We start from the raw sequence: 12,695 nt of genomic DNA on the forward strand, positions 1-12,695 counted from the left end.
TTGACTGATTCTTACCTTTGTATTTTTATACAAATACTTAAATCATTTCCTCAATCTGTTCCACAGAAGTATTTGTTAATAACTCTCTGTAAAGATTCAACTCAAAGCTCTTCTCCTTCCTCCTTTTCTCTCTTGAGAAACTTGGTAAGATAAGAACCATTCACAGAGGTTAATATGGTCCAAATTTAAAAGATAATGACAGTAGTCAAGTGTCATAATAAGGGTGTGGGTTTATTTGATGATCTTATGTCATCAAACTAAACAGATTATATGTTATCACTTTCACAGGATCCTGAAAGGCAAAAAGGAAAACAAGCCGCACCTGATAAACAGGGAGGTGAAATGTCTCAAGTGAAACAGAAAAGCAAAAAGCTCTCAGCAAATGTGAAAAAAGAAACCCCAGCAGATGTAAAACCCCTCAGGTACATGCACAAGAAAATCAACACATGTAGGATAATGTTTTTCCAGGCTTGAGAGCATCCTGGAGCCCTCTGCAAAATCAGAGAAGTCTGATCACAGCAGAAGGTGGCAGTGTATGTGTCTTGTTTTTTTGGCCTTGTGATTGCAGCTTCTCGTTCAGAGAACTTCTGTAGGGAGATTTAAGTGATATGGACTTGACATGCTTGATAATGTACTTGGGAAATATCTCTTGATATGGAGTCAGAGATCCTAAGTTCAGATGTCAGCTTTGCCACACACCAGTGTGACCAGGATCAGGTCAGAGACCCCCTATCACTGTAGTTTCTCCAACCATAAACATGAGGTCATTGACCATATATGATCTCTAAAGTCCCTTCCAACTCTAAAAATGAGATATTTCTTTTTTTTATTCATAAAAATTGGACCTCTTAGTCACTAATTTCTTAGTATTCCCAAGAAACTTTTTAAGACTAAGTCTTAATAAGATGTAGAGCAAATATCAAACTGTATTGGAAGGGAATATTCCTCATTGGAAGTATATTACACAGATGAAATGACAGATCCAATGAAAAAAGCAAGTGATATTCTAAGAATGGTATAAGAAATCCTGAAGTCACCCTACAGATAATATCTTCCATTATCATTTGGGATTTGGCAGAAAATTTAATAGTATTAGAACCTTTTCAAGAAAGTTAGGAATATTTTCTTTCATTTAAAATAATTATCATAGTTCTGTTGTATGGATGCCAGAGAATACATTACAGCACAGCTTATTATCCTACTGAGAACACCCTGATTCATAAATCTTAAGATCACTTTAAAACATGTCACTAGAGGATGATGATTGACTAATATTTCAGAGAGAAGAACAGAAGAGGACAGTATTAAGTAACATTACTATTGTAAATTTAAATAAAACATGGTATGGTACCTGCATGGTGTTACTTTATCCAGAATAAGCCCCTTTGCTTAATAAGGTCACTTTAGCCTTATTGATTAGTAATTTTAGGAAGACAAAAGATTTTATAGTAGAAATCTTTTAGTACTTTGGAAAAATACAGAATCAACACATAAAATGATTATCAACTTTTTAAAATTAAATCCAAATTACCAGTATAATACCAAAAAAAGTAATATCACACAGATGCTATCCATTCCGAGCTTACAGAGACACATGTACTAATGTCTGTTTTCCTTACCACCACACTCCCTAATGCTCTGCCAGAGACCTTAGGGTGGCTCTTACCAAGCAGCTAAATGCTTTTGGGCAACTTATAGGACAATCCATCCATCATTGACACATTAATCTGAAATGATCAAGTCCTAGAGGGCTTTTATGCTAACCTACCAGGCAGCTGGTTAGCACAGTAGATTGATCACCAGCCTGAAGAACAGAAGACTGAAGTTCATATCCAACCTCAGACCCTTTCTAGCTGTGAGACCTTAGGCAAATCACTTAACCTTGCTCTGTCTTAGTTCTGCATCTATAAAATGGGAATAATAATAGGATCTACACCCCCCCCCCAGCATTGTTGTAAAGATCTAGTTACATAATAGTAGAGCACTTTGCAAACCTTAAAGCTCTATATAAATGCTTATCATTATTAATATACAGATTAAATTATCTGTCCTGAGGAAATAAGAGTTTTGATTGTAGGGTTAACTAACTAACTAACTTTGGAGTTAGTACCCATTTGGTAAGATGCTGCAGAAGTACACTTGGGCACCTCTGGAGAGGTTTATTAAGAAAAGAGAGAACACCTAAGACAAACTTATTTTTCAGAAACTTTTCCTTGTTCCAACACTGGACCCTGGAAAGGGAAGAAAGCCATTTCTTCTTTTACTTCTTGTATCATGTGACCTCATACTTCCACAAGTCAGACTAGTTGAATTATATTAACAAGTTTTTTTAAGCTATTCTGGGACTCTTAAGCATCATTTATAACATTATTTCTATAAGACTGTATTTTTGAATTTCAAATGATTGACTTACAGATACACCTGATTCCTGAATTGTGGAATATACATTTTAAATAGCTAAACTTTCATTTTTCAACTAATTGATACAAAGGGGTCAATATAACCTTACATATTTATACATTATCATTATCAAAAGCATTCCTTAAATTTTACTTTAAGTCCTTTAATGTCAAATGACACTCCTTCCCAGGCATTAAAAATAAAGAAGGGATAAATCTGAATCTTACACCCATGATTGCATTTCAGTTCATTGGAGCTTCCATATACTCCACCAATGGAAAATAAACAACGCAAAAACCTCCCAACCAAGAATACTCTTCAGCAGCATACATTGACAAGTGGATCTAAATCACGAAATCCACAGAAAGCAAGAGGTATTGTCCATTTTGATCTTAAAAATATCCCTTTTGTGTTTTGATAGTAAAAATAAAAGTACTGCTTAGAAACCATATTGATTGAGGTGGTTTCTTGATTCCTAGGTATATAAATATATTAGAGGAATATTTTGAAATAGGACTAGGAGAGAGGGATTCTCTTGCATTAATGGCCATGTTACTATTTGATTTTGTGCAGGTACAAATAATAAGTTAGTGGACAACAGGCCACCTGCCCTAGCAAAATTTCTCCCTGGTGGTCAAGAACTAGGCAACACCAGCAGCTCAGAAGGGGAAAAAGACTCTCCCCCACCAGAGTGGGATTCTGTGCCAATTAATAAAACCGGCAGCTGTAAGTACACTGAGTTAGAGACCAAAGTAGTCTATTTAATGATAAAAAATTAATATTATATCTGTACAGTTTTTTTTATAAAAACTAGTATGCATTGCTTAAAGAAAACCTGTCACTCAAAATGCTGCATTTACAAAACAAGTTAGTAGGTGATTATTCACATTTCAGGTCTCCTTTGTTTTTACAAAAGGATTTGATACTGACATCCTTTAAATAGTGCATTTAAAATGTAATACTTTGTATCGTTATTTTAACTGAATTTTGGATTTTATTACTTTTTCTACTAATTTCTTTTATCTTAGCTGTCAACATAAGCCTATTATTTAAGCACCACCTAGTTAAGCAATATAGGGCCATACTGTACAGAAGCTAAACTGAAACAAATCAAAAATTTATTGAGGATGTGAAATCAGGATCTAAAATGAAAGAGAATCAAAGATATTGATGGGGATGTTATTCTAGGCATAGAATAGAGGCATAGGACTTTGCAATGGGCATTTTTGTTTTTATTTTGTCCATTCTTTGTATATTTTGTCTGCTTTTTATTAGAAGAGGAAGTCATAGAAAAGGAACGAGAGGTGTAGAATCAATGGAGCAATAAAATATATTAAAGTGTGAAAACCTCACAGTCCTTCTTCCAATACCTCATTCAGACATGAGAGGAACATACTTCTCCAAGGCTATGCCAGTGGAATGTAAATGCTAGTAAGGTCTACTGAACTTGAAAGGCTGTGAGTACAGTTCTGGCCACTGACTGTCCAAAGACCAGCCCAACTAAGTTTTAGAAAGGCTTATCACTAGTAGGATGTCACTATATAAGTAACCTTGGAGATTGAAGAAACAAAATAAAATGCAAAATGGCCTTAAGTACTGTTAAAAATTTAGACCCTTTCTTCAATTACAGTGGCAGGCTGTCATGTAATAGATACTAAGAATTCTACAGTTAGTAGAATTAGTCTACAGACACTAATTTACTAACAGTGCTTATGGTACTGTTACCTACTACAAGCATAACCTTGGGCAAAACATTTAACTACCTTACATCTCAGATTTTGCATCTGAAAAATGAGAAAGATGAACTAAGATCAGTTAATAAACACTTGTTAAGTTCTAGACTCTGGCTAAGCACTAAGCATACAAAGAAAAACAAAACAGTCCCTATTCTGGAGGTGTCACAATCTAATGAGGGAGACAACATGCAAACAACTATGTACAGGCTATAGCTTTTAGACAGTGTCTGCTTTGTACCAAAGAGGAAAACTATTTCTTGGATAGAAAAACATACCATTCTTGTAAACAACAACACCATGCATGAGTGGTTCAGTGGCCAGATTTGTTAATATTGGTGTGATACTCTAAGCTTTGCCAGTAATTGGTTCTTGGAGGAGAAAATACATTTTTTCCATTCATATTACTTTTCTAATTAAATTAGGGAGGTGGGGTAAGAACTATCATTTTAAGACATTAAGAAATGAACTTTTGAGACTAATGATAGCAGCCTCTAGCCTTAGTGTTAATAAAAGGTTATTTGAGGTGATAACTAATAACACTGTACTGTTCCCAACCTTCTTATTGCTCCCTCTCATTCTTTTTCTCTTCACCTACTCTCTTCTTCCTTTTATTTTTCTCTTTTCTTTCTTCTCCTTTGCCTGAATATTGGACCTTCTATTAGTCTCAGGAGGAATTTCTTATTGAAGTTGTCAAACAACAAAGATTGATGAATTCTATTGAAGATATTTATATAAAATACAACACTGGTAGAATTGCAGGGTTAGGAAATGTCAGTGGCATGTCCAAGGAATAATAATTAATTCAGAGCTATAACAAGTAGAAACAAATAAGAAAGCTATAGAAAGGAAATTTGATAGAATTGTTATTGGGAAAGTACCATAATGGTATTTTATACATTTAAACATCAGCCTAGGTGGAGATATATATTATCCCTTGCCTTATTTTATATGCTAGGCATGTGATAGACTCTGAACAACTAAATTCCGGTAAAATGATTTCTCTCTGGTGTAAAATAATTAAACCAATTTTTACAAATAGTTATTCAGAGGCAGCTAGGTGGCATAGTGGTAGATAGAGTCACTGGAGTCAAGAGAACCTGATTCCAAATCCAACCTCGACAGACACTTAATTACCCCCCCCCCCCCCCCCCCCCCGTGACCTTGGGCAAGTCATTTAACCCCATTGTTTTGCAAAAAAAAAAAAGAAAAGAAATAGCTATTCAAGGACCAAAAACTTTATGATCATTTTCTCCTTGTACAATTTAGACCTTCAATTGAGAGGTATGTGGATACGAACAACTCTGATAACACGACCTTATAAGAACATCCTTAGAATAATTAGGGCTTTGTTCTTAGCAATGTCAACTTGTAAAATTGCCAGTAAGAGAAAACATCAAAGTCATAGCCAAATAATCATGGCTTTTTGACACATGCAGCCCATTTTGGAGTCATGGTGAGTCTTCCTAGTCCCCATGCTGTTGCTTCTGTTGCCTAGGAGCTAAAGGCTTCCTCCTCTCAGATACAGAAAGAGGTGAAAGAAGCAAAATGAAGGAGTGCCATGAGAATCCAACAAAATTTACTAATGTTGATCACCCCTGAATTCAGATTAAAGTTAACTATGGAATTTATAATTTTTGCAATCTTATTGCAGAAAGATATATTAGCTTTCTATCATTTTTTTTTCCATAAAAAGCCTCTATAAATGGTACTCCCAAAGTTTTACCTCAAGGTAAGACTGATGTAATAAGAATCAAAGTATTCAATTAATGAGACTTCTTTTTGATTTCTCAGCTACTGATAGTCTTTATAAATTGTCTCTGCAAACCCTCAACGCAGACATTTTCTTGAAGCAACGACAGACCTCACCAACACATGCCTCTCCGTCTCCACCCCCTACATCTTTCTCCTATGTGCCCCGAGGTTCTTACAGCAGTATTGTCAACAGCAGTGCCAGCAAGTAAGTAGAGATCTCTATATCTCATGAAAAAAGACCTTTTAGGCATACTCATTTATAGATATATTTTAATGATTTTACTGTTAAGCAAGCAAAATATTTAGCCTAGTTTCTGTTACATGTTTAATATTTGATGTCTTTGACAAAATAACTAGAGGCTGAGCAAAGATAACTTTTTCTGTTTGAAGCATTCTATAAACATGCATTATTATTGTTAACATCAGTTTAGCTCTTGATTTTAAATTATCTAATTTTATTTGTGAAACAATCATTTGTTTATAAGAAACCCATCGGAAAAAACTGTCCCCAAATCATATCTTTTTCTATAGTCTTTAATAGATAAAAAGAGAGGATTCATACATTTTCTACTTTTTCACATTCTTAGAATCTCTTATAATCGCCTTAACCAAGTCAATTCTCTGATTACTTTTATGGTTCTCCCAATAGTCCCCATAAATTCTAGTTTTTTAGAATCACAAAAGTATTTTATGGTGTTGAATTGCAGAGAACTAGAATACCATAGAAGGGCTTATACAAGTAACTTCAGTCATCCTATATCCATGGCTAAGTGGAGAAGTGTGATTAGACTTGACAACTGAGCACAGTATCATAGAATTCTGTAAATCAGGCGTCTTGAACACAAAGCTTGCATCATGCCCAGGAGTAGCCCACCCCAGATTAAGATGTAATTTAGAAAAGAATTAACAAAATAAATTTTAAAAATTTTAATTATATATTAAAAACCAAATTACTGTGCAGTTCCTTTGGAAATCTTGTGATTCCAATACTATAAGAGTAAACCACTACTGCTGTAAAGGGGATTGTAGGATTTAGAGGTTTTAAAGAAAAAAAACCTCAAAGATCATGTGACTAAACTGAGGTCACCCATTTGACTAATTAAGAAACAGAAGAGGATGTGGAATATAGGGCTGACTGCTAATTCTGACATGTATAGTGGTGGGCAAATCGTTTTAAAATAAGAGAATTTATTTAAGGGCCTTTATTATATAATTTTAATGCTGAAGAAATAATTCATTTTTCCTATTTTCCTTTCATTTAAGTGAAGCAGAAATGAAGCAGCCTAATGGTAACAAACACAAATTGTCAAAGACAGCTTCACTTCCAGGCAGGAATGGTAATCCTACATTTGCAGCTGTTGCAGCAGGTTATGACAAAAGCCCAGGTAATTGGTCATATTTTTAATTGAAATTTAATTTTTTTCAATTATATGCTAGTTTTTCAACATTCATCCATTTGTAAATTTATGAGTTACACATTTTTCTACCACTCTTCCTTCCCACCATGAGTAAAAATTATGTACATCTGTGTTTAACATATTTACATATTAATCATTTTGTATAAGAGGAATTAGAACGAGAAACTAAAGAAAAACATGAGATAGGGAGAAAAACATAAGTTTTAAAAAAGTGATCATAGCATGCATTCAGTTTCCATTGGTTTTTCCCCTCCAGATAGAAATGCATTGTGCACAGCCGGTCTTTCAGGGGGTTTGTCCTTGTCTCAGAACTGCTAAGAGAAGCTACAGGCATCATAGTTTATTATCTCACAAAGTTGTTGTTAATGTGTACAATGTTCTCCTGGTTCTGCTCCCTTTACTCAGCATAAATGATCATATTTTGAAACACTAATAATTGCAATATATTGCTTAATTGTCTTTAGTCTTTAAACTGTAATTTTTTCGTTGTTGCAGGTGGGAGTGGCCTAACAAAAGTGTCTTCAAATAAAACAGATATTTCTGGCAGTATCAGCATTTCACACACACCTGTTGACAGTGATGGCTCAGACAGGTATTATTCATTGGTCATTCCTAGCTACTTAGTTAATGCTTACTCCAAATGAAATTTATATTTCCTACTTAGATTTGCTTCAGTACATTTTTTTCCTGAATTACAAGTAAGAATGCTTAAGTGGTATCAAGTTCTTGGGCTTGTTTTTTTTTTTCTAAAATAGTCCATTGCATTCCTCCAATCCTATTTTAGCAATTATAGAAAGACTTTTCCAGTTTCCCAACTATCATTCAGTTGTTTAGAAGCTGAGATGAGGAAGCTACTTAACTGGTTTCTCAGTAGATTCTTTTTTTAATTTTTAATTTATTTAAGACAATGGGATTAAGTGACTTGCCCGAGGTTATACAACTAGGTGATTATTAAGTACCAGAGGCCAAATTTGAACTCGGTCCTCCTGACTTCAGAGCCGATGCTCTATCCACTGCACCACCTAGCTACCCCCTCAGTAGATTTTCTGACACCAGAATGAGAAGAGTTCAGCTCATGTTTAATGCAAGAGGAGGGGTGCTCTGACTTTAATTTCATATGTGATTGATGTAACATCAAAGTAATAACTGGCTACTATTTTAAATCCATGCTTATTGTTCTACTTTGTTATGATTTATTACAAGGACAAGATCCAATTATGAGAAACTAGAGAATGTACTGAAAGGAAGTAATAAATGTTTGTAAGCTTTATATAGTATACTAATAAATGGTAGGGTATCATTTTGGTGGATTGCACTTTTTTCAAAAAATTATTTATTTATTTTGAACTTTATAATTTTTTTCTCCCTAATCTTCCTTCCCTTCCCCCATCCCCTACAGAAGGCATTCTGTTAGTCTTTACATTGTTTCCATGTTATACATTGATCTAAGTTGAATGTGATGAGAGAGAAATCATATCCTTCAGGAAGAAAAAGTATAAGAGATAGCAAGATTACTTAAGATAACGGGTGTTTTGTTTTGTTTTTTTTTTTAAATTGAAGGTAATAGTCTTTGGTCTTTGTTCAAACTCCACAATTCTTTCTCTGGATACAGATGGTATTCTCCATTTGCAGATACCCCAGAATTGTGCCTGGTTGTTGCACTGATGAAATGAGCAAGTCCATCAAGGTTGATCATCGCCCCCATGTTGCTGTTAGGGTGTACAATGTTCTTCTGGTTCTGCTCATCTCACTCAGTATCAGTTCATGGATTGCACTTTAAAAAAAAACAAAAATGAATGTGTATTTGCAATACTATAGACTTATTAGGTACTCAGTAGATATTCATTGGTTGGCAAATTTTTCCCATATGTAATCAGAAATTAAGAAATTTCTTTAAATCTCAAGAATAGAAAAATACTCATTTTTCTGCCAAGTCTCCTTCCTGGAATTGTCATCTATACAATATAAACAGCCTGTAAATCCACGAATAAACCTTTGTGGTCTGCCACTTTGCAGTTATTTGTTGGGATTTTTGACTTAATTTTTGATTGTCCAAGACAATTTCTCATATTTTTCAATAATGAATTTGTTCTTACTAACATTTATGCATTTTTGCGTATTGCATTTTCTTCCTTTATGATTTAGCTCTGGTTTGTGGAGTCCCATCAGCAACCCAAGCAGCCCTGACTTTACACCTCTCAATTCATTCTCAGCCTTTGGGAATTCCTTTAATCTAACTGGCGGTGAGTGTTCGACACTAAACCAGTAACCAATCAGCCCATGGGATGTAGAAAGTAGCTTATTCCTTTCACTGTAAGCCAAAAAGAAGGAATGAAGATGAATGGCTAGAACCTGCATGAAGAAAGGCTTTAAATACAAAGGAAAGCACATTTGTCCTTTAAATAGAGTTCTGAAAATAATATTGTTAGAACTGTAGTCCAGCATTTATAGAAGTATAAGAAATAGGATTCTGTCTTAAGAGAAGAAAATTAGCAGTGTTCTTCTGAAGAGAAATAAGTTAAAAAAAAAAGGTTGGGTTATTTTGTGTCTTATGTTTTTAGATAATAGAAGAAAATGCTAGCTTCCAGTTAGAGGTGAATGACAATAAAGATGGTGTAATTCTTTCCCCTCTACCCCCACCTCCACACTGAAATCTCTTCCTAGGTTTGAAACCCCTTCTTTAGGGGGTAATGAGCTTCTTTTCCTTTTCCTCTTTCCTTAATCCTTATTCTAACTCTTAGAGTTAGGAACTTCTTAGTGCCTTTTCATTAATCACAATTTTATGCTTCTTATAAAATAATTAAAATGACAGTGGCAATGAACTTCCACATGGAAAGTGTTCTCCTACATGCTCATCCCATTCACCTCAGTTTAGTTTAGAAAGTTTATGCTACAGTACCATAGTAGAAAATGAAGCAGTTTTTCTCTGAAATAATGATTTCTGGGGTCACAGTACCTGGGATTCTTAATCCCTCCCAATTTTTTTCCTTGTTATGAATAAATATTGACAAAGTGGTAGATTTAGCTTTATCTAATAATGACTGGAAATTGCATTTATTTTATTGACACTTGTACACTCTATTTTAAAACTGACCATTGCAAGTATGTATAATACAGTAGGACTTCTTAAAATTATGTGCCAGGATTAAGTTATGTGACTTTGCATGCAGTAGGTTTTGCACGGATATTTATTGAATGAATGTTATCTACTAAATTTTCCTTCAGGACCTAAGTAATATTACTTGAATAATGAATAAAGGATTTGCCATTCTTGTTTCCTTTCAGAGGTTTTCAGCAAACTGGGGCTGTCTCGGTCTTCCTTCAGTCAAGATACCCAAAGAAATTGGAATGAATTTAGCCATGTCCCCTCCTACCTTTGGGATACTTCAACCACCGATCCTGCCCCTTCTTGGCCCACTAGTTCAGGTTCTCCGACTCATACAACTTCAGTAAGTACTATGTTCTTTAGAATTACTGGTCTTTGTCATCACATACTAATGTTGCCATTTTGTGATACAATTATAATTTCTACCTATCGAGTAACAATGTTTTCAGCTGAAGTTGGAAGTAAACATCCTGCTCCCCAACTCTCTGTAATACATTCAACTTGCTATTGGCACACTTCTAAAATATATTTGTTATCCCACATCCAGAATATATAGATATACAGGCAGACCCAGTTGATTGTTTGTATGCTACTTCTAGATTTACAAGGGTTAAGAAGTTTGAGGTAGAACAGCCAATTATCTTACATTTTTGGTTGTGGAGTTATTTTAGTTGAATATGCATATTCTTTTCTTAATAAATTAGAGTAATTATCAACTTCAAATTCAAAATTTTTCCTAATTATTGAAAGGGGAGAAAGCTATCTTTTTTTCCATGGCTACTTATCAAATTATTATTGTATTGTGTAATAAGTCCGATTTAGACCTGGCTGCAGTTTTCTAAGTAAAGTAGTCTTCTCTAGTAAACTAGAATTTAATTTATTCTGGGTTTTTTTTTCTTTTAACAAAACCCTGAAATGCAGAAACATTGTTTACATTTCACAAGTGTAATATTTAATCCATTACAAGATTCTGTAAAAAATTGTTTCTCAACAAAACTCATGTTTATTGGTAGGAATACTGTTAAGGCATTAAATAAAAAAGTAAACAATTAAGTGCCCTAGTTTTTAATATATGGTTTTAAATTGGAACTCTACTTTTCAAGGTACCATGAAACGACTTTAGATTGTCAGAGCTGTCTCTTATTCTAGAATATAAATCTCAGTAAGTTAAAATATAAATCTTAACTCTTCTGATACATATTTTAAATTCAGATAAGCAGAAAGAAACCTATGATGTTCCTATTATATTGTCATTAACATTAGCCACATAGACATTTAAAGTTCTAATGATCGTGAATTTTTTTTTTTTTTTTTGGTACAGTCAATCCTCGGCAGCTCCAGTAGCCTGTGGTCCACCTCTACCCCATTTAGCAGTTCCATTTGGTCAAGCAATCTCAACAGTTCCCTTCCTTTCACTTCCCCAGCTAATACGCTATCAAGTATTGATCTGATGGGTAATGAAAACTCCCCAACTCCTCCTGCCACCACCATCCCCAACCCAGCAGATGATATGGGACAGACCTATAATCCGTGGCGTATTTGGAGTCCAACAATTGGAAGAAGAAGCTCAGATCCTTGGTCTAATTCACACTTTCCTCATGAAAATTAAAATGGGTTGTTTTTGGTTTTTTTTTTTGTTTGTTTTTTTAAAAAGGTACTCCTCTAGATCATGATATGCCCATTGTTGAGACATCTTTAGGCTGTTACTCTCACTGCTTCCCACCCTTCCCTCCTCCATCCATCCTGCCTTCCCTTCCAGGCCATACCCTCGCAAAACAGTTATGAGCAAGTCAGGCTTTTATCACTTGTTCCTTTCAAATCTTTCTTGCAATTATGATAGTGTGAGATTTGCTGTTGTGCTTAAGAACAAGTCTGGGTTTAGCCACCCCCTCCAATAAGACCTGTAAATCTGAGCAACTTCATGATTATCACATTTGTTGTCATCAGTCCTCCATTTTTTATTTGCTGTACAAACAAAAATTTGACATTACATCTAAAGAGATAATTTGAAACTATTCACAAGTCCTGGCATGTGACAGTTTTTATTCAATTAACAGGTTTGGTTCTTAAATAATTTTTCCCAGTATTATGCGCCAAAATCTAATTTAAAGAAATATATACGCACTTTGTGCTAAAAATACAGAGTATTTTTTTAAAGTAAGGCTGTCTTCATTTAAAAGCAGATTACAGAAATGTAAGACAACTTTAAAAGCAAACATGGATGAATGTAAGAACATTCTGTAAAGACCATCTACATTTTCTGTGCTGTTTGTACTTGAGGTA

At 34.4% G+C, this 12,695-nt stretch overlaps 1 protein-coding gene across 4 annotated transcripts in view; it reads left to right on the top strand.

The window, feature by feature from the left end:
* TMEM131 (transmembrane protein 131) overlaps positions 1 to 12,070 on the top strand; it is a 236,478-nt gene extending 224,408 nt beyond the window's left edge. For 2 of the 4 annotated variants that reach the window (XM_074213733.1, XM_074213736.1), the window contains exons 33-41: positions 289 to 422; positions 2,647 to 2,774; positions 2,974 to 3,126; positions 5,928 to 6,093; positions 7,152 to 7,273; positions 7,802 to 7,898; positions 9,452 to 9,549; positions 10,592 to 10,755; positions 11,734 to 12,070. In XM_074213733.1, the coding sequence (XP_074069834.1) occupies positions 289 to 422; positions 2,647 to 2,774; positions 2,974 to 3,126; positions 5,928 to 6,093; positions 7,152 to 7,273; positions 7,802 to 7,898; positions 9,452 to 9,549; positions 10,592 to 10,755; positions 11,734 to 12,021 (1,350 nt within the window). In that variant the 3' untranslated portion in view covers positions 12,022 to 12,070. The remainder of the gene's footprint in view (positions 1 to 288; positions 423 to 2,646; positions 2,775 to 2,973; positions 3,127 to 5,927; positions 6,094 to 7,151; positions 7,274 to 7,801; positions 7,899 to 9,451; positions 9,550 to 10,591; positions 10,756 to 11,733) is intronic. The other 2 variants (XM_074213734.1, XM_074213735.1) reach the window with 2 other exon arrangements.
* Positions 12,071 to 12,695: the final 625 nt, after the last annotated feature.

The sequence above is a fragment of the Macrotis lagotis genome, chromosome 1, assembly GCF_037893015.1.
Source record: "Macrotis lagotis isolate mMagLag1 chromosome 1, bilby.v1.9.chrom.fasta, whole genome shotgun sequence".
Taxonomy (NCBI): domain Eukaryota; kingdom Metazoa; phylum Chordata; class Mammalia; order Peramelemorphia; family Peramelidae; genus Macrotis; species Macrotis lagotis.